At 49.3% G+C, this 20,220-nt stretch overlaps 13 protein-coding genes across 13 annotated transcripts; 12 read left to right on the top strand and 1 right to left on the bottom strand.

Annotated features, from left to right (window-relative positions):
• Positions 1–36: 36 nt before the first annotated feature.
• TbgDal_III2210 (hypothetical protein, conserved) lies at positions 37–1,236 on the top strand (the record flags this gene model as incomplete). Its single annotated transcript, XM_011773874.1, has 1 exon — positions 37–1,236. The coding sequence occupies one exon, from the start codon at positions 37–39 to the stop codon at positions 1,234–1,236; it is 1,200 nt and encodes a 399-aa protein (XP_011772176.1).
• Positions 1,237–1,646: 410 nt separating this feature from the next.
• Positions 1,647–2,552, top strand: TbgDal_III2200 (succinyl-CoA synthetase alpha subunit, putative; the record flags this gene model as incomplete). Its single annotated transcript, XM_011773873.1, has 1 exon — positions 1,647–2,552. One exon carries the CDS (start codon positions 1,647–1,649, stop codon positions 2,550–2,552), a length of 906 nt encoding a protein of 301 aa, XP_011772175.1.
• Positions 2,553–3,420: 868 nt separating this feature from the next.
• On the top strand, positions 3,421–4,083 carry TbgDal_III2190 (hypothetical protein, conserved; the record flags this gene model as incomplete). The annotated part of the gene is made up of 1 exon (XM_011773872.1): positions 3,421–4,083. One exon carries the CDS (start codon positions 3,421–3,423, stop codon positions 4,081–4,083), a length of 663 nt encoding a protein of 220 aa, XP_011772174.1.
• A 403-nt stretch (positions 4,084–4,486) lies between these two features.
• TbgDal_III2180 (hypothetical protein, conserved) lies at positions 4,487–6,163 on the top strand (the record flags this gene model as incomplete). The annotated part of the gene is made up of 1 exon (XM_011773871.1): positions 4,487–6,163. One exon carries the CDS (start codon positions 4,487–4,489, stop codon positions 6,161–6,163), a length of 1,677 nt encoding a protein of 558 aa, XP_011772173.1.
• A 184-nt stretch (positions 6,164–6,347) lies between these two features.
• TbgDal_III2170 (hypothetical protein, unlikely) lies at positions 6,348–6,809 on the bottom strand (the record flags this gene model as incomplete). The annotated part of the gene is made up of 1 exon (XM_011773870.1): positions 6,348–6,809. One exon carries the CDS (start codon positions 6,807–6,809, stop codon positions 6,348–6,350), a length of 462 nt encoding a protein of 153 aa, XP_011772172.1.
• A 78-nt stretch (positions 6,810–6,887) lies between these two features.
• Positions 6,888–7,934, top strand: TbgDal_III2160 (hypothetical protein, conserved; the record flags this gene model as incomplete). Its single annotated transcript, XM_011773869.1, has 1 exon — positions 6,888–7,934. One exon carries the CDS (start codon positions 6,888–6,890, stop codon positions 7,932–7,934), a length of 1,047 nt encoding a protein of 348 aa, XP_011772171.1.
• A 339-nt stretch (positions 7,935–8,273) lies between these two features.
• TbgDal_III2150 (hypothetical protein, conserved) lies at positions 8,274–9,035 on the top strand (the record flags this gene model as incomplete). Its single annotated transcript, XM_011773868.1, has 1 exon — positions 8,274–9,035. One exon carries the CDS (start codon positions 8,274–8,276, stop codon positions 9,033–9,035), a length of 762 nt encoding a protein of 253 aa, XP_011772170.1.
• Positions 9,036–9,363: 328 nt separating this feature from the next.
• TbgDal_III2140 (hypothetical protein, conserved) lies at positions 9,364–9,834 on the top strand (the record flags this gene model as incomplete). Its single annotated transcript, XM_011773867.1, has 1 exon — positions 9,364–9,834. One exon carries the CDS (start codon positions 9,364–9,366, stop codon positions 9,832–9,834), a length of 471 nt encoding a protein of 156 aa, XP_011772169.1.
• A 102-nt stretch (positions 9,835–9,936) lies between these two features.
• On the top strand, positions 9,937–10,323 carry TbgDal_III2130 (hypothetical protein, unlikely; the record flags this gene model as incomplete). The annotated part of the gene is made up of 1 exon (XM_011773866.1): positions 9,937–10,323. The coding sequence occupies one exon, from the start codon at positions 9,937–9,939 to the stop codon at positions 10,321–10,323; it is 387 nt and encodes a 128-aa protein (XP_011772168.1).
• Positions 10,324–10,752: 429 nt separating this feature from the next.
• On the top strand, positions 10,753–13,425 carry TbgDal_III2120 (translation elongation factor EF-2, putative; the record flags this gene model as incomplete). Its single annotated transcript, XM_011773865.1, has 1 exon — positions 10,753–13,425. The coding sequence occupies one exon, from the start codon at positions 10,753–10,755 to the stop codon at positions 13,423–13,425; it is 2,673 nt and encodes an 890-aa protein (XP_011772167.1).
• A 278-nt stretch (positions 13,426–13,703) lies between these two features.
• TbgDal_III2110 (hypothetical protein, conserved) lies at positions 13,704–15,107 on the top strand (the record flags this gene model as incomplete). Its single annotated transcript, XM_011773864.1, has 1 exon — positions 13,704–15,107. One exon carries the CDS (start codon positions 13,704–13,706, stop codon positions 15,105–15,107), a length of 1,404 nt encoding a protein of 467 aa, XP_011772166.1.
• Positions 15,108–15,537: 430 nt separating this feature from the next.
• TbgDal_III2100 (protein phosphatase 2C, putative) lies at positions 15,538–16,626 on the top strand (the record flags this gene model as incomplete). The annotated part of the gene is made up of 1 exon (XM_011773863.1): positions 15,538–16,626. One exon carries the CDS (start codon positions 15,538–15,540, stop codon positions 16,624–16,626), a length of 1,089 nt encoding a protein of 362 aa, XP_011772165.1.
• Positions 16,627–17,141: 515 nt separating this feature from the next.
• Positions 17,142–19,988, top strand: TbgDal_III2090 (transcription activator, putative; the record flags this gene model as incomplete). Its single annotated transcript, XM_011773862.1, has 1 exon — positions 17,142–19,988. The coding sequence occupies one exon, from the start codon at positions 17,142–17,144 to the stop codon at positions 19,986–19,988; it is 2,847 nt and encodes a 948-aa protein (XP_011772164.1).
• Between the last annotated feature and the right edge of the window lie 232 nt (positions 19,989–20,220).

The raw sequence follows: 20,220 nt of genomic DNA, 5'->3' as shown, positions 1-20,220 counted from the left end.
TGGGAACGCTGCTGAGAACAGCAGATCAGTGTGTTGATGTTACTTAGGTTTGTCACTTTTGCCTTGAAGGAGTCCGTTGGTCCTAGTGAAAAAGTTGATGCAAATTGGAAGAGTATACCTCCTAACGTGAAAAGGAGTTTTGAGTTAAGGAGAGCTGAGTGCATTGCGAAGTTTGGCTGGGTTCGTGACCAGTTCAAGCAGAGCAATAATTATGCGACTGGGTTTTGGAAGAATTTTGAGGAGCGTGAGAAGTTGATCAACTGTGTTGTCGATGCTGTCAATGACTATGCGAAGGAACTGGCTGCCTTGCTCTACCACTACCCCGTCCTAGCAGATGGATATTATTATTGTTGGACTCCGTGCCTTTCACCACAAGAGACTATTTACTTTGACGACTTTCGTTATGATTTACAGAACATGTACTTTAACGTCGGGGTTATTCTGGTGAATGTGAGCGAACGGTTAGTATGTTGGCAATCGGCGCATGGTCACGCATCTGCCCTTCAAAAGGAATGCTACCATTATCTTTTACAAGCTGCCGGATATTTTTGTCTTGTCAAGGATATCTCTGATGACATGGAATTATACGTAGTTGGTGACGTACGACTCGCCAGACCCGGGGACGTCTCGGCATCTGTTTTGGAGTTTTGTCACCTTGTTGCCATAGGTCAAGCGCAAGAGATAGGGTCAGCAAGATCCACTGAAAACGGACAAAGTGAAGGAAAGATGCTTACCGTGAGACTCCTCCATCAAACCTTTAAAATATACGAAGAGGCTCATAAAGTAGGCCTGAACTGCGTTGCAGTCGATCACAACATATTCAATGAAGTTCTGACGTTTGTGAAGCTGAAGGTTGATGTGTTCAAGTCGTTAACGTACTCGTATGCCTCCAGTGGTTTGTTTGATAGCAACCCTGCCGGCGGTTTGTGGTTTGCGAATCAGTCTGATTTGTTGGCGGCGAATGCCATCACCGAAAAAAGGACATCTGGTTTACAGAAAAAAAAGCTGCCATTTCGGGGTGATGAACTAGTTGATGATTGCCGCATTTTTGTTCAAAGAAATATTGAGCGATGTCGAAAAATCAACTCTTTGGTGCACCGCACAAATGCAACCGAAGATTCATTCGAGCTTCCTCCACCCACCGTGCTTGCGCAAAAGAAGGACATTAGATTACCCGCGGCGTTCCCTCATCAAACGGTGGCGCGTCCGACAGTTAAGATCTCTATTGGGGTTTAAAAGTGAGGGGAATCGGTGAAAATGCCGATGTAGTAGACTTGGAGTTGGTTGAGTGGAAGCTGTGTTGAGTTTTTACTTCTTAATTTCTCTCGCTTTTCAACGCTTGATTACGTTGCGGTTATTCCCTTTCTTTCGTCATATTGATCACTTTCCGGCTTCTTCCTACACACATATACATATATTGTTGTGCAAGATTATAACCACACGTCGTGGCGCATTATTTTCGTCTGATACAGACATACCTAAGCTAGTTGTTATTGTTTTCTGCCTCCATGATAGAGGATGGTCAATGTTTTCCCTGTAAGTAATTGTGAATAATGATTATTAACATGCCCACAACAATGTATACGACATATTTTCTTTGTTCGCTTTAAGTGTTCTCAGGTGACTAAAGTTAAACATTATTTGAAATGATCTCAAGGACAGTTCGCCGCTTGTGGATTAACCAAAACACTAAGGTCATATGCCAAGGTATAACGGGGAAGCACGGCACATACCACACTGAGCAGGCGATTGCTTATGGCACCAAAATGGTGGGCGGAGTGAACCCTAAGAAAGCGGGTTCGACCTACCTTAACCTGCCTGTCTTTGGTACGGTTGCTGAGGCAGTGAAAAACACTGGGGCCGACGCTACTGTTATTTATGTCCCTGCCCCTCACTGCGCTGCAGCAGTGGAGGAGGCTTTGGTTGCCGAAGTTCCCCTGGTTGTTGTTATCACTGAAGGGATTCCGCAGTGGGATATGCTCCGCGTAAAATCTATGCTTCTCTCCCAGAACAAGACCCGGCTGATAGGTCCTAACTGTCCGGGTATTATCCGCCCGGAGGAGTGCAAGATTGGTATTATGCCTGGCCACATCCACAAGAAGGGCTGCATTGGTGTGGTTTCCCGAAGTGGCACCCTTACTTACGAGGCTGTTGCCCAAACAACAGCCGTCAACCTTGGACAGTCGTTGTGCGTGGGAATTGGTGGCGATCCGTTCAACGGTACCAACATGATCGACTGCGTTAAGTTGTATCTGGAAGATCCTGGAACTGAAGGTATCATTCTCATTGGTGAGATCGGTGGTACTGCTGAGGAAGAGGCTGCAGAATTCATAAAGAATCATCCCATCAAGAAACCTTTGGTTACTTTCATTGGCGGTGCCACTGCCCCCCCAGGACGCAGAATGGGTCACGCTGGGGCTGTTGTCTCTGGTGGGCAGGGGACTGCGAAAGGAAAGATGGAAGCACTTGAAGCTGCAGGTGCCGTTGTGGCCCATTCACCCGCTCAGCTCGGGGCGCTGATGGCTGAGTTAATGAAAAAGAGGGCAATCTAAAGCGCAATATCGCTTTTTTCCTTTTCCGTTTATTTGTTTATACAGTAGGAACTTGAGGGGAAATTTGGTACAATTTCCCCCCTTGTGACGTCTAAGGGTTCGGGCAATGTGAGCGAGACGGAGTATGTTTTGTTGAACGTAAAAGGGGGGGGCATTAAAGCAAATAAAGCAATGAACGGCACGTGTGAGCAGCGTTTTTTCTTTTCCCTTGGGTTTGTGGGGTTAAAGAAAAATCGAGGAAGGGGAACGTTTGGTAAAGAAGGACGGGTGTGGGGGAGAGTGGGAAACCGTGGTTGTACATGGAGGAGGGGCGAGACACGTCTTGGATGAGGGAACTCATGATCCGTCAGTGCTAAATGTACGTAGCGACGTACACACACTGATTCACAATTTCAAGTCATGTTACCGCTACAAGTCCTCAACGGCAACAACAAAAAGAGCTCAGCATAGGATTGTTTTCTGTGGTGGGACTGTCAGCACGCGGTCCACTCTTCTTCGCTGTGCAGTTCTTCACTCTCTGAGTAAGCGGGAGTAAATAGCGATTATGTTTCTTTGCACATTTCTATACGATACGTGATGCGTCTGTTCGACTCCTCGTTGAGTGAGATGTTTTTTTTTGTCTAAAAAGGGAAGGGCATTTACCGAAAAAAAGAAATGAGTATTTCGCCTGCGTCAGAATCGGAAGGAAATAAATGAACGACCACTTAAAGTTTATTTCTGTTCCCGACACTATTCTTTATTCTCAATTTATGGTGATGGTGCTGTGAAGCACGCGTATGTGGCTGTACTTGATACTTTTGAATTCCACTTAACGTCTGGCGTGCGCCAGGGATTTTTTTAAATAAAGGTAAACTAGCTTCTTATAGCCATGGAGGAGGACTACCATGAGTATGACGACGCTGCTGATGACTGGGAGGTTGAAGCCCAGCAAGGAGAAGCTGCCGAGGAGGAAGCCCTTAAGCGAAAACTGCGAGAACAACAAGCCCTACTGGAGAAGGAAAGGCAGCGAAGACGTGCCAGAGCTTCTGCACGAACTGAAGAGGAGGAGCTATTACCCGCTGACGTTGCAAGGGCTCTTGAAGATATGAAAAGCACGGCAAGCAGTGCCGGGGAAGCCCTGAATGTGGTAAAAGACAGTGAGAACGCCGTAAAGCTCATCGCTGACATGCCCGTCAACACTGCCGCGGAGGCGGAGGCGCTCGGTGTCGTATTGGCTGACCGCCTTCTTAGCTTTTCTGAGTCTCCACACTTCAACTCAATCCTTTCTGTCGTTTTCCGTGATATAGCCCGTGAGTTTAAGTCAGGCAACGCCCTTGACACCCTCAGGACCATTAAGGACAAGGTATCAAACGCAAGTAAGGTTTGTGAAGGAAAAATGAAGCAAACAAAGGGTGACAAGCGGGAGCAACCGGGGAAGGAAGGGGCATCCGCAAAGGGTGGCTCTTCAGCAGGAGATGCACTGGGATTGGACACCATAGGGGATGAGGGTGGTGCTGCCAACGTTCCCGATGGTGATGACAACTTTATGTGAAGTGCATTTCTTCCCATAGTAAGGTTAGCTTTTATTTGTTTGGTGGTAACTTAAAGATTCACGTCTTTCCGCTGTTGGCGGAATAGTAGGTTGTTGAACTCGAGTATGTGCCCCTCCATTTCTGTTTTGATTTACTTTGTTTAGCTGCTTTTCTGAAGGTTGGCGTTTTATACACTCCTGGGGCTAACCCACTGAGCCCCTATTGCCTACAGCTGACATCCTTGACATTGCTTCTGAACCTTTTGGCATCTGTGACAGGGGAAGAAATTTAATTTTTACACCTCTACTTTCTTAGATGGACCACACTGCGTTCACGTTGTCATACGATGCCATCGTAAAACTAAGTGAAGAGGAGGGACCGAGGCGTAACGTTCTAGAGCCCAAGTTCACGGCCAGGAGCCAAATGCAATCATTAAGGGACTCTGTTGTGAATGCATACAGAGAGTCGCCTAGTTTTACTGCGCTTAGTCAAGTTTGCCGGTGTGGTATATTCATTGGTTTAAACATGTTGGAAACATCGGAAGAAGAGGAGGGCATGACAGAGCTGCGCAAGGCATACTCTGTTACTCTTTCCGGTGCTAAGGAGGAACTGTTGGCCGATGTTGAGAACATCACACCCCACCCAATAGAGTTAATACTGCAGAACGAGGCACCTTACATAGACGCGACCCACCGTTTTGCATTCGCAACTGAGTTTCTGCGGGTTCATAATGCACTAGGGCTCTACTTCTCTAATCGGGATGCGACATTGCGTCTCAACGATGCCAAGCAGGTTCTTCATGTTGCCGAAAAGGGATATAACAATTGGAACAAGTGGTTTGAATCGTTACCTGGAAGTTGCGTGATGCAACAAGTTCCTGTTAAAGAAAGCGGCGGGCTTGACCGCGAAAGCATATCTACAGATGCACTGACAATATACACTGCAAGGTACGAAATGGATACGGCATTTACATCTACACTTTTCTTTTTGGCGCAGGTTTATTCAGCATCGCAGATGACAGCGATGGCTTCGCGTTACTGCCACAGAACGCTGTACAGTCAGCTACTCAACAAGATGGAGTTCTCCAAGAAGGACTGGGCTACGAACGCCCTGCATCTGAGTGCATTTTACAGTAGTTACTACGACTACGGTAAAGCGCTACACTGCCTCAGTGCTGGTCGTTTCGTAATGCCGAAGGAAAATCCAACTGAGGAGACCCTCGGTGTTGTGGCGTGGGCACACGGAAGGTTCTACTTGCATCGCCTGCAGCACTATGCTGATGTCAAGCGTGGTTGTGCTTCACGTGCCCCCCTACCGGACGAATTGGAGGGCTGGTGGGAAGATTTTCCCCTTGACATCCCCCCACCAGAATTCCCTCCTATTATCGAAACTTTTGACGACGCCCGTGAATGTTTCAAAACTGCGACCAACTGGTTTAATGAAGCTCTTAAATTTTATGTGTACGATGGGTGCTGCACTGAGCACATCGAGATCATGAAGGACAAGGCGCGTTTGTATGAGGTGCTTATTCATTTCGAGACGGGCCGTGATCGTATTATTGCTATGCATCAGCGTCGCGTGACACTACTAGAGAAATTCCCAGATGACCTTAGTTTCAAGGCGTACCCGACACTGGTGAGGCAACTGTTATTTGACCTCGGCGTCATTCATGAGGAAGTAGTTGAGCTGCGCATCCGTCAGAGAAGCGACCCTGTGGAGGGTGAGAAACCGTTGAGTGACAAGAACCTGAACGCCCTCGTTAGGGTCAATCAGTCCTTCTACAGGCGTTTCTGTGATACATGGAAAGATCCAAAATCAGGGGTGGTACCTGAGGTACTCGAATCGGAGTCCAGGATGCCATTTTTCAGGGCGGCTATGCGACTTGCCCAGCTGCAGCTAAAATTTGTTTTTAAAAATCCCAGAGAGGAGTTCGAGAATATCTCGGTTGCCATTCAAATGTTTCAAAAGGCCGTTGATTTTGCATCTGCAAACCCTATGGAGGATGAAACGGAGAAGGAAGTTCAGCTGTCTCGCGAAATGATAGATATGTTACCCTTGAAGCAACGGGATCTTTTGCGTGTGTACAACCGTACTGCTTGAGCGAACACGAAGTGTAAAATTAAACCGGTGCGTTCGCTGTTTCTGTCGATCGTCGCTTAATAGCAGCCTCCCATTCGGAGGTCTTTTTAATTCGATTTGCGTGCGCCATTGTTTGTCTTCGTACGTGTATCTTCACATTGTTGATATCTGCGTTGACTGCTATTAGTCTCTTGTAGCTGTGCTTTCATAGAATTATTATCGCTACTCTAGCTGTTATATTGACATTTTGCGTTTTGGGCGTGCGTGAGGACTGATATTTCATTCGAGGTGTAAATGCCTCACTTCCTTTTGTGGTGACAACTCTGACTCGTGCTGCCCTCCAGTTGCTATGTGAGGGTGGAGGTTCTCCATGGTTCAGGGGATTTGTTTGATTAAAAAATTTGCGCCTGGTGGAGTGTTCACTTAAAGAGTTACTTGGTGTTGAGCTGTTCCGGTTGTGGAGGTGGTTGCTGAAAGGTAGTTGGGGTTCCTTGCAGTCTGTATTGATGAGATGTTTTCTCGATCTGCCTGCAACTCTTAGCCGCGCACCACATTCAAATACTATTATAATTTTCCCATATGGGCGTGTGCTGCTGAAACATCCTATTGCCATTTTGGTGGCGCATTCTGTTTTTTCTTCCCTCTTCTCAACGACCTTTGAGGACATCTCTCCCCCTTTTTGTCACATTAATTGTCTCTGAGGAGACTTTTTTTTTTGTATATGTGAGGAAGTTTATTGGGTACAATGGCCAATGCAGCGTTAGAGGAGAACTTTGTCAAGGCGGCATCCCTTGTGCGTGAAGGAAATCATATCGCCGCCATTGGTTTGTACAAGACGATTAGCTCCGACGAGCACATCACAGTGGCACAAAAGATACGGGCATTTTCTAATATGAGCGCCTGTTATGCTGCGCGAGAACAATTCGCTGAAGCACTTAGTGCTGCAAAGGAGGCCCTTCAGATGGACGACCGCAACAGCAAAGTTCATGGGCGAATGGCAGCAGCCTACCACGGGCTCAAGCACTACGAGGAGGCCTCGCGACACTATGCTCGTGCCTACGAGTTGGACCCTAACACTATTTTGTATAAGGAACAACATCAGCTAGTGTTAGAGCTGATGCGCAGTGGTCGAGGTGTCGCATCGAAGGACACCCTTGACTCTTACTACTATCGCAAGGGTATCGAGCAGGGAAAGGAAGCCATGACGAAGGGCGAGTATTTGAGTGCTGTGCGGCACTTCTCCAAAGCGATTGAACTTCATACAAAATGTGCCTCAAATGGGGAGAGTAACAGGGGGAATGGCGGTGGTAGCATAGCGGCAGATATGGCTGTTTTACTATGTAATCGAAGTGCTGCTTATGCTCGTGCTGGCCGCTGGTCGGAATCGCTGAAGGATGGAATGAGAGCTATAGAGGTACATCCGACGTACGCGAGGGCATTCTTTCGAGTGGGATGCGCACAGCATCAGCTGAAGCGTCCACAAGAGTCTTGCACAGCACTGCGGCGTTGCCTTGAGCTGGATCCCAGTCACGGCGAAGCGAAGAACTTGATGGTGGAGGTTGAGAAGCTGGTTGCTGAGGCTTGTAAGACAACGGAAGAGAGAGAGCGCGAACGCGAGATACAGGTGAGGGAGATTCTAGAGAGGCAAAACGCAGAGGGTGCAACGCACGCGGTTGGGAGCCGGGGACGTGCCCATGCAACTTCATATGTGCTCTGCAGTTATTGTAATGACGGTGGGCACACGCGGGAAGAGTGCCCCCTTCTGCGTCGCAAGCGCTCTCGCACTTCATGAGGTGGAATCCGAAGCACCATGATACCGGTGGAGGAGGTGGTGGGATCCTGAAGTTGGCTCTGATAGCTGGGTGGGTCTGTGGTCTAATTGCAGACGGATGTTTGTTGCAATGGGCTCTTCTGCGTGACTCATGAGAACGGTGTCTGTGCGTTTCAATGTGATTTTTTATTGCTGCTGGGTGTACGTGTTTGTGCGTACCGGGGTGAAGGGTGAGAACCGGGGTTGTAACGATAGGGTCGAGATAGCAACAACAAAATAATATACCAAGATTGTCTTCACTGAACTCCTAATACCTACAAACGCTCAAATTTCTCAAATAGTTTGCGAAAAGTCCATAGAATGATGGAAGCGACGGAACGAAGGCGAAAGAGAGAGCGTAACGAGCGAAATGACGAGAGGCGTGATGACTGTGAGGTACTAGCGAAGACAGATGAGAAACGAACCATAGTGGAGGAATTATTTCAGCGTTTGCAGTCCCTTGACCACACGCATATGGAGTTGGAAGCTCGTCTGTGCCGGCGCGCAGAAGTGAGTGACAAGTCTGGATCAACTTCCTCAGAGCGCGAGTGGAAGGGCCGAAGGGCACGCAAAACCAGGACGGAGGTGATGCCTGGTGTTGCCGAGGAAGATTACAAGCGAATTGAGGAATTTTGTCTTGACAAGGGTAAAGAAGGGAGTGTTACCCGTTCGACTACCCGTGATGTCTCCTTTGGTCAATGGCGCTACACCTACACCTCTGGGAAGCCCAGTGAATGCATCGCGTGCATAAGAAAGGAGCGACTTTTTGTCTTGGATGTTCCCGTTCCATCTGGGGCATACGACATTCGCTTTTCTGCATGCACTGAAATTACAGGAGAGCTACCCAGCCCTAATTTCGCTCCCACGAGGGGGTACACGCGCCACAAGGACCGCTTGAGCGTGACTGATGGTTTGTTTCGCTATGATCTCACCCGAGTTCGCGACAAACACACTACCGGATACGAGGTGGAAGTAGAATTCTTGCTCAAGGACAACGATGAGAAGAAAATAACTGATTCACATGTTGAGGAACTGGTAGGGAGGGCTTTGTCACTGGCAACACTCACCGCATCTGAGGGTTGAGATACATGGACTCAGTACGTGTGCCCCTCCTGTTGTGGGTTAAATATGTTACTGACCTTTTGAGGTGATAGGTATTTGGTTAGTGCAACTGGGCCATTGCGGAGCGGATACCAAATGCAAGCGCAAAAATCTGTGACGCTACTCACCTCTATATGCCTATCTCCTCCTCCTAAAACGTGCGGTCTCTGTTTTTACTTTCCTTCGAATCGGTATGTGATAGATCTGATGTCTGTGATGTCATGTGAGTGATTAATGCGTTGAGTACCTCTTTCTCTCTACTTCTTCATTTCACCTGGTTCCCCCCTTTCCAACATTGTCACATTGAGGAATGTTGCGGAAAACACCATTGTTCGCTATGGCCACCACGCGAAAGGCGTTGGTTGGCAACGGCCCCACATTCTCCACGGGCGGCGAGTGTATGAACACGTGCGACATCCAGAACGCTTTCCCAATGAATGACCGCGGTGTGCGCTCGTCTTCTCCATTTCAAGAACCTAACACTGCTATTTATGACTCGTACCTTGCGTGGACATACTTCCAGCCCATGGATGTGCATATCGAAAAGCTGCCAGCTCCGGAGGCAAAGTACTATCAGCGTCACACCAAGAAGCCTTGGGACGTTTCGTCAACGGAACTAACGGAGATTCAATCACGCAAAAAGTACTTTCAAACGCTGGGATACCTTGTTGCGTTCATCTACTTATATTTCCTCATGCCAAAGGAGAAGTCTTTCAGCGGACTGAGCGGTCCTGATGGGCACTGGATTATGTTGCCAAAGGGCCGGCCAGAGCTCTTCTAGACCCTATTGGTGAACTGTGTTGTTTATGAATTGTTTTATTATGTAGCGCGCCCAGGTTGGGGTGTTTAGGGAGTAGATGCCGCAGTGTGCTTATACGTGCGTATGGACGCCCGCAAAGGAGTAATTACACACTCACATGCAAAAAAGAGACACATCAAAGTATCAGAAAGGGGTGGCGGTGCTTGCCATGTGCATGTCCTCAGTTTACATATTCTGCTCATCCCGGATAGAAATATGCTGTTGTGGGTTTCATTGTGTGCTGAGGGAGGCGACAACACACTTTCTTTATTTTCTCCTTTCGCATGCCAGTGGCTTGTTTGTTCAGTGTGTCTTTTTTTTTTTTCGATACAAGTTTACGCATGGGCATATGGTCACAAGTGTGGTAATGACCCCCTCAGGAAGGTAGGAAGTGAGGATGTGTGTGTGTATGTGTGTGTGGAGGAGGGTCAGGCTGATGCAAATAATCGAAAAAGAAGTGATTGTCTTTAGGATGCAGTGCGAAAACTCCTCCTGGCGGCGTGAGGCAGGACAAATAATGGTTTGTGAATCCACCGTCTCTGTGTTGTCACCACTGTTGTTTCGCTATCGCTTTACTGTTTGTTTGAAATCAATGAGACCAGTTCTCCTAATTTTTTTTTTCGCACCGTAATTCCATATTTAGTTGAAGTGACCGAGACAGCAGGGACAGGAGAGGCCCAATAACAGTGACAAGTGTGGTGGTGAGTACAAGGCGACTTTCCACACAGTGTACGAGACTTCTGTTGTACTTGTCCCGTGAGGGCAAACTGTTTTGCTTCCGAAGGTGCATATACATTTATGTATACGGCCAACTTAACGGTTTGAGCAGTTCCAAGAAAAGATTAAAAAAAAAAAAGACGGCGCTGGTATTGCTGTCAGCTGTGTGGAGGGCGAGAGGAAATGAATCTCGAAACGACTGAGCACTTGCAACGCCTTGGACAGGAACCTGAAAGGATACGTAATTTCTGTGTCGTGGCTCATGTAGATCATGGAAAAACCACACTTAGTGATTATCTTGTCGCGAGCAACGGCATCCTCTCGCCGCAGCTGGCTGGAGAAGTTCGTCTTCTTGACTCTCGACCAGACGAGCAGGAGCGTCGTATCACAATGAAGGCCAGCTCCGTAGTGCTGCGCCATCTACACGAAGGTGTCGAACACCTCTTGAACTTGGTCGACTCACCTGGACACATCGATTTCTCGTGTGAAGTTTCCACTGCTATGCGGCTGTGCGATGGAGCTGTTGTTATTGTGGATGTGGTAGATGGTGTGACTCAGCAATCTAACGGCATTTTGCGCCACGCATACCGTGAGGGGCTCTCCATGTGTCTGGTACTGAACAAGGTGGATTTGCTCATCACCGTGCAGCAGCTGAGTCCAGAGGAGGCTTACTACCGCATGCGCTCCATCGTGGAGACGTGCAATGCTGCGCTGGCGGGGTTTGCAAATCAATTAAAGATACAGGAGGAGGATTGTGTAGCGGGGAAGGAACGGGATGACCCAAGTGACGATGTCTGGTTTTGCCCTACGAAGGGGAATGTACTTTTTGCCAGCTGCCACGATGGATGGGCCTTCTCTACTGAGTTTTTCTCCCGTCTGTACGAAGGCAAATTAGGTGTACCTGATCTCCAGAAGCACCTTTGGGGTGAGTACTATCTGAAACCTCAAATGAAGGGCGTGGACACGACTCCGCGACGGGCAGGACAGCAGACGTTGGCAGTGCAGTTGATGCTAGAGCCGATATGGAAATTGTACAGTGTGTTTCTCGATGAAAAGGATGACGGGCCTGAGAAACAGCTCAGCATGGCTGCTAAGTTGGGCATACCGGAGAAGTTGTGGAATAATCCGAGACGGGGTCAGCGTGGTAAGTTAAAGGCACTGCTCTCTTCGTGGATGCCACTGGCAAAGTGTGTGTTAAGTACTGTGTGTTCAAAGTTGGACTCTCCTGTTTCTGCGCAGCGGCGGCGGTTACGGTTTCTCATCCCCCGTTTCGACGAAGCACCAACTGCTGTTCGTGAGGCTCTGATGAATTGCTCTCCCGCACCCGATGTTCCCTGTGTTGTGTACGTCTGTAAACTTGTGGACACACAGTTCCTTGTTGGTACTACTCTTGGCAGGGAGGGAAATGATGACGATGCGTTTATTGGGTTTGCCCGCGTTTACAGTGGTCGGCTTCGTCCGGGGATGAAGATGTACGTGCATAGTGATGACAAAGTTGTTGAGGCTACCGTGGGAAAGGTGTTTTTATTTCGTGGAGCCGGGCTGGATGAAGCGGATGAGGTTTGCAGCGGGACCCTCTGCGGTGTCGGAGGGCTCACGCCTTACATTGCCAAATATGCTACTCTCTCAAGTCTAGAAGGTGTTCCACCTCTAAACCCCCTTGTGCTGCCGAGTACCTCTATTGTTCGAGCTTCTGTGTTTCCACGGGATCCGAAAGACCTCTTTCTGCTGCAGCAGGGACTGCGGCTGCTCTACAAGGTGGATCCTCAAGTAGAGGTGAGCATACTTCCGACAGGGGAACACGTGATCGGGACCGCCGGGGAGGTTCACATGGAGCGCTGCCTGAGGGATCTGATCGACACTTTTGCGCGCGTGGAGGTGATGGTGTCCGAATCAATCGTCTCGTTCCGCGAGACCATCGTAGCCACCGGCCCAAGTGCTAAGCCGAAGCTGCACACTGCTACCACACCCGACGGTGCGTTTGCGGTTACGCTATACGCTCGGTGTATGCCTCAGGAAGTTCTGGATATAATAAAAGATGACAACAAGAATCGTGGTACTGCTGGACATGTGATTCAACGCATTGGGGGCGCACTGAACGCGAACAAACGGTGGTCAAAGGAAATCGAGCATGGCGTTGTTGCCTGCGGCCCACAGAAGCTAAAGTTTGTTGGTGTTACCCTCTTGCTGAACTTCAGTGAGCATACAGATTCATTGGGGGTGTTGCAGAGATTCAACCACTGGAAAGACTCGATTGTAGCTGGATTCCAAGCAGCGGCAGAAAGCGGCCCCATGGCACAGGAGCCAATGTTCAACATTGCGTTTGTGATAACTGATATCAATGTTGAGGCTTCTACGAGTCTCACAGGTGGGATGGTACTGCCTTGTGTTCGGGATGCCTGTCGTGCAGCGATGGAGCTGCACTCAAGGCGACTTGTGGAGCCGGTCTATGAGTGCACTGTCTACTCCTCCGGTGCGACTCAGGGTAAAATATACGGTTCGCTGAGTCGCCGGCGTTCTGACATTATAGAGGAGGTCCCCAATGAGGGCAGTGACCTATTTTACATCCGCTGCTTGCTTCCAGCAGTCGAGGCATTCGGGTTGCAGGACGAGCTGCGTGTAGTGACTCAAGGTGCCTCCACAGCGCAGTTACAGATGAGTCACTGGAATGTGTTGGATGCAGACCCGTACTTTACGCCCACCACACGCGAGGAGATTGAGGAGCACGGAGCCGAAGTGGCAACGAAGAATATCGCAGAGCAGCTGCTTGAGCGGGTTCGTCGCCGGAAAGGGCTCCACCGGGAGCGTGTGGTGGAGAACGCAGAGAAGCAGAAATTTTCATTGAAGGGGGCGTAGGTGGGTTCTTTTTGGATGCTTACCGAAACGAGGTAATAAAAATATCATTTTCAAGTAAAAGATTTGTTCACACCCACGTGTGCGCGCGTGTGTTGTATGTCTTTGGAAGGAACGCGTGCGCCGGCATGCTTTCCTTGCACACTGATAATGTTGCTTTAGCTGAGGTTCTTTTTCTCCCCTGTGGTGCTAGCCCGAACTCGAAATTTTTATTTTAGAGGAAGGGAAACCCCAAGGATTCATATAATTAAGAATAGTTTGATGCGGTGGATTAGTGTTCGATGACGGGAGAGCCTGTTCGTATCCACGTCGGTTCGGCCCATCTGTTTAAAGATAAAAGTCGACAACTTATTAAATGCGGCGAACGGAATATTGTTGTGTGCCTTTATAACAACCAATTTTATGCTATCGACAACGCCTGTTACCACCATGGGGGGCCGTTACTTGAGGGCGATATTGAGGATATGGGTGGCCACCCCTGCATTGTTTGTCCGTGGCATCAGTACCGCATTACCTTAGACACTGGAGAGGGTCTCTACTGGGCGCTGCAAATGACACCATCGGGCACTATCGACAGAAATGGCAAGCAGGTTGTGCGATCCAAGGGGAGGAAGCAGCGCATTCATACAGTCACGGTTGAACATGGTGAAGTGTATGTGACGCTAAACACCTCTGGTCCTGCTCTCGACAGTGATGCGTACGCCGAGATGGCTTTAGCGAACAAGGATCGCCCCATGACGAAGCCTATCAGCAACGACGGTATTCGTTCTAAAACCTTTCACAGTTCCCTCCGTAGTGGGCAGGTCTTGGGAATGCTTGGGTTGTCCGGAAGCCAATTGCTCCCATGTGGCTTCACGCAAGGCAAAGTTGTGTATTGTGCACGAGCGGAGCACGTGTGTGATGGCACAAAGGAGTTCTTTTTCAGTAGTTGCCGTAGTGTTTTGGATCTTTCCCCCCAACCTGGGCAGTTTGTAGACTTGGAACTACCTATCCGTGGCCCCTCCGGCAGGTTTCTAAGGCGTCGGTGGACGGTAGTTGAGACGGACAAGGAGGGTTGTCTCTTCACTTTGATCATTAAGGAAGCTAAAGGAAGCCGCGGAGGGAGCACATGGATGCTTAAAAATGGTCTGCAACAGCGATTTCCTCTTCTTTTAGTCGGCGGCCGTTTTACTCTCTCGCATAACATCAGGCGGTTGCTCGAATTGGAGGGACGTGTTGTTGTTCTCTCCGCTGGTATCGGCTTGACCGCACCGTATGCTTTGCTTAAGCGTCTCTTCGACGGTTCGCAATCGCCTGTGTCGACGGATGAGGGGAATATTGCCATGATACAGGTTGTTCATCTCCACGTGGATGGGAAGGAGTCACTCCTTCCAAGGTGTGATGACCTTGTTCGTTGGTGCAGCCATCAGGGCGATCGCTTCATGTATCGATTTCATTGTTACCTCACCAAACAAGACCCAAGTGCAATGTCAAACCACCTGTTGCGTCCTCATACCACTTGTGGGCGTCGTCCGACATTGTGGGACGTTGAGGAAATTATGGGCGAGTTTGTCCGCACTTCCCCCCCTTTAGCCTTTGTGTCTGGCCCCACCGAGTTCGTAACTATGGGGAAGAATGCCCTCCTCTCCTTGGGGGTGCTGGAGTCTGACGTGGTTACGGACGACCCCGATAATTTGGGACCCTGATTCCACAGGTCAGAGTAGAGGGTTACAGCGTGTTGGGCACAGGCGGTATGACAAGTTTATTGGAAGTTGGTGCTGTCCTCGCGTTCATATATTGTGGTTCTACATTTTGGAGGCTGAGGGGGACGGTTAACCGCGACGTTCCAAGACGGTCTTACTTTTTGCTGCTGTTTTTGTTTATATTCCGTGTTGATCCTTCTTTCCCTCTGTTGTGCGGGTCATTTTAACCCTTGAAAGGTTGCAAATAAACAAACAGATAAACAAAACTAAAAGCGGCGAGCGCATCCACCGGCTCCAAATCTTATTTTTTTTTTCCGTTTAACAAAATTGATGGTTGTTAGTTCCTGCGTGGTACGCATTCCATTCGCTCTTTCTAATCCGTCCCTTCCAATGAGTATTTTATGTTGGTCTCTCAAGTTGTAGAACTAGGGTAATGGGAGGACAAAGCAGTGTAACCACCACACCGGGACAAACACCTGTGAATGGGAAGTCTTTGGATTGGGGCCCACCACCGGATGACATCCCAGAAGAGGAGCGGGACAATGAGGAACTTGTGCTTCAGACATGGGCTTTCTGCAAAGCAAAGCCCAGTCCTGCACAGAATTATCGTAGTGATGTGGAGGAGCGGAAACGGCGTCAATCCATGTTATGGAGGAAGCGTGCCAGTTTTATCGAGTTGGACTGTGGGGAGGACAGTTTTTTTGTGTCCAACACGTACAAAGTTATCGGTGTTGCGGATGGTGTCGGAGGATGGCGTGACGAGGGTGTTGACGCCTCACACTTTGCAAACTCGCTTATGGAGAATGCCAAGCACTTTTCTGAGACCCACCGCAAGGAGCTAAACCCAGAGGTGATTCTCCAATCTGCCTTCGACAAGGTGCTTCATGATAAGGCTGTGAAGGCTGGAAGTAGTACGGCATGTGTTGTGGCGCTGCAGAAGGACAACAGTGGTGAACACTACCTCGATGTTGCCAATGTGGGCGACAGCGGCGTGCTCGTGGTGCGGAACAGGCAGGTCCAGCACCGTGTACATGAGAAGGTCCATGGGTTCAATGCGCCTTTTCAACTTGCTGTACTTCCTCCACATTTGCAGGGCCGTGCTTTTTCTGATCGCGTGAGTGACGCGACCCGAGAGAAGATCCCTGTGCAGAGGGGTGATGTGGTGATAACTGGCACGGATGGTCTTTTTGACAATCGCTTCAACATATCCCTCGCAGCTGACGCGGGCTGGATTGGCCATGTGCAGGGGAGCGCACTTGAGCGGGTCCCGCTTGTGGGCCTCTTACTCGGTCCCATATTTGCAAACGACAAGGTTGCATATGTGGACCCACAGCGTGTTGCTCAGCGCATTGTACAGGACGCATATAAGACTTCACTTGACGAAAGCGCGCAGACGCCGTGGGCGTCGATGCTCAGGAAGTTTGGTGTGGAAGATGCAAAGGGTGGGAAGGTAGACGATATTACACTTGTTCTGAGTCGTGTTACAACACGTGAGGAACTTAACGCTACTAGCACATGGTAAACTATAGCCATTGGGGACCAAGCAGTGACTGTATTTGTAACCCCTGGAGGGCGAATTGGGTGACGAGCGGGTTTAGTGAAGGCGAGCGTAGTCCTGAAGAGTATACAGTACCGAAAGCCGTTGCGTGAGGACACCTTTTATTTCAAAGAAGAATTTATCGGAAATTATGTTGATTGTAGCACCCTGTTTCGCAAACATGTTTATGTGTTTGCGCAATGTGATGGCGTGGTGAATCGCTCGGTCTTTCGAACATGTCCAATGGGTGGTGAGTCGGTGTTATCGCCACGTCATTCGTACTTAACGTTTCTACATTTGTGTTATTCTTCAATTATGATTGAATAAATCTTGAAACCTTAATAACTGTGAGGGGGGTTCACTAGTGTTTTGTCTGAAGCGGGCATCTTTGTACTGGAATCCACGTCGCTACTTTTTACTACCTAACGTTTACCCTTTCATTGGTGATTTGTCGGTGTTTTACTGCAAGAAGACAGGGAATTTATCACACAGGCACACCGATGAAGTTTGAGAACCCCGTTGCTGCCTTTCTAGAGAGCCGAAATCCGGCTCGTGCGAGTCTCAAACGGAACCGCACCTTCGTTGATTTCTCAGCACTGAATTCCGAAGCGGAAACACCTGTGGCGGATGTGGGGGCGAGCGACCATGATGTAACAAGCTTGGTCGGTGCTGCCGAAGAGGAGGATTGGACGAATGTTGCCACTGTTTCATCGAGTCCCGTGAAGGTCCTCTTGCTTCCTGATGATGGGGAGGAAGAGGAGGAAGAGCTGCGGCTTCTTCTTGGTGACAGGGGCAAGGTTTTTGTCCGCCCTAAAGACCCACCAGTTCGACAAGAAAGTTCGACCGATGTCACGTCGGAGGAAAATGATGTGGCCAATGTTTCTGCCGATGTGGACGACAAGGTGAAACAGAACCAGGTGTCACTGGGCGATGTCCTATGGGAAAAGCTTTCCAATGCCGACCGAGAAGAATTGGCCGAACGGTTCGAGCAACAGTTTCTTTGGGAACTTTCCAAAGATGTGGAACTGGCATGTACTTACCAGCCCTTTTTCACAAGTAAGACGATGCGTTTGATCCAGGACGGGGTGCAGTCATCTCAGTTCCTTCCACCAAAAATATTGAGTCGTGAAACAACGAATTCCCCTGACGGGTACGTGCTACGTCCATACCAGTTCGATGGAGTCCAATTTTTGGTAAATCGTTTTCATAGTGGAATGCCCAGCGTTCTTGGTGATGACATGGGTCTGGGGAAAACGGCACAAGTTTCGGCGTTCCTCAACGGTTTAAAGACACTTTACAACGTTGGTGGCCCTCACCTAATTGTGGTGCCCCTCAACACCGTCACAGGTTGGGTGCGGGAGTTGTCCCGATGGGCACCTACGCTACATGTGGTGAGTTACAACGGTGACGGCAAAGAACGAGCAATGCTCCGCGGTGGAAGGGGTAGTAAGCGCGGCGTTTTTGTTACTACTCCCGCGATTTTACGTAGAGATCGGGGTTTCTTTTGTAAGCGGTCGTGGGTGGTTGCCGTTGTGGATGAGGCACACATGCTGAAGGAAAGCACGGCGACAATCTCTCATGTGGCTCGGAGGATCACAGCGTGCTTCCGGTTAGCCATGACGGGCACACCGATTCAGAATTCTGTGAAGGAGGTGTGGAGTATAATGATGTTCCTTTATCCCTCATTTTGCGCCCTCTACGAGAGGAACGGTGGTGATACCATTTCGGCCGCAAACAACTGTGCAAAGCTTCTGCAACACGTTATGCTGCGGCGAACGAAGTCTAACACCGATCTTGGCATCCCCCCGCGTGTGGACGAACCAGTCATTATGGTGGAACCTACCAGAATACAACGGGCGCTGCTGTTGAGAATGACGGAACGGGCTCTCAGGGAGGATGGTGGTGTATTCCAGAACCATTTGGCACATCAACGAGTGATTTGCAGTCACCCACTTGCGCTCCGTCTGCTAACCATGGAGGGACGGGACTCTCTTACTAGAGTGGAGGACCGACTGTCGGCATGTGGTATTTCGCTAGATGAGAGATCGATCATAGCACCAAGCGGGAAGATGATAGAGCTTGATCGTATGTTGCGTGAATTCCATATGAACGGTCACCGGTGTCTTATTTTCTCGAACTTCACATGTGTCCTGGACCTTTTGCAAGGGCTTTGCATCCTGCGTGACTACAGTCATGAGCGTATAGATGGCAGTGCACAGCGAGTAGAGCGTGAGCTCTCGATGGCGCGTTTCAACGGACCGGCATCCAAAGTGTTTGTGTTCCTTATTTCCACAATGTCAGGGGGAGTTGGGATAACTCTTACTGGCGCTGATATCGTTATTCTCTTTGACGCTAACTTCAATCCGCAAATGGACAGACAGGCTGCTGACAGGGCGCACCGCATTGGGCAAACGCGCACCGTCCGCGTGTTTCGTCTTTGTTGCAAAGAGACAGTTGAGGAGCGTATTCAAGACATCGCCTTGCGGAGGCTCTCCTTAGGCGAGTTTGTCGTAGATGGCGCTGCAGTGGGTGATGATAACTCAGCTACAGAAATACCGGGTAGTTACATTCAACAACTTTTTTCGACATCAACAAGCGGTGAGAACAGGGAAGAACACTGGAGTGTCGGGTCGAAGGATCACCGCGACGGACTAACTGAAGAACAGCAGGGGATGAAAAAAGATGACCCCGTTGTTATCGATTCCGGTGCAGGTGAGGGTGTGGAGAGTGCTCAAGTTCCTTTCGTTTCCCCCCAAGATCAGAGCAACACCGAGGACGATGCGATAGTTGATGATATTTTGCGCATGGAGGCGGGAGGAGCATCAACTATGCTTTCGGCAAAGCCCATCGGTCGCGTTGCTCGGGGGACAATTGGTGTCACCCACGAGTGCTTTGTGTGCGGGGAGGGGATGCGGCCATTACAACCTCTTTTCCATTGTTCTTGGTGCATGAAAGCCTATCATGCAGAGTGTGCTAACGAGCGCGTCCTACCGGAGGGTGTTTCAGCCCCGCGGAATTGGACGTGCCCACGTCACAGATGCGACCTTTGCGAAAAGGTTGCGACAACAGATGGGGCGCTATTTATGTGTTATGAGTGCCCAGCAGCGTTTTGTTTCGATTGCCTTGACAAGGACTACCTTGATCTTGACAACGATGGAGTCAATTTTCTTCACATCCACCGGAACTATCCTGGAATGGAGACGGAAGGAATGGATGTGCGACGCAATGTGTACTACATCCGGTGCTTCCGCTGCAGTGGGGTTCTTTCCTCCTCGTCCACGTCGGTTAGCGGAAGCACGGAAGAGGACACAACCAGCATTGACGGCAGTTTCAGTGAATCTCACTAGAGGTGAGGTGTGTGTGTGGGGGACGATATTCGATGCAGGGGATTTGGATTACATAAAATTTATAGTTTCCCCCTCTTTCTCCTCCCGACCAGTCAAGCTCGTTTTCGTAGACGGTGCCACCAGGTTTCGCTAGAAGACCAATGTGGTCGGTTCTTCCCCCCTTTGGTCGATTTTTTTTTATTTCAAAAAAAAAAAACAGAACCAAAAAAAAAAAAGAGGAAATCCTTTTAAC

The sequence above is a fragment of the Trypanosoma brucei genome, chromosome 3 (assembly GCF_000210295.1).
Source record: "Trypanosoma brucei gambiense DAL972 chromosome 3, complete sequence".
Lineage (NCBI taxonomy): Eukaryota > Euglenozoa > Kinetoplastea > Trypanosomatida > Trypanosomatidae > Trypanosoma > Trypanosoma brucei.
Note: the sequence above shows the minus strand (reverse complement) of the source record. Positions and strands in the feature narration are given on the sequence as shown.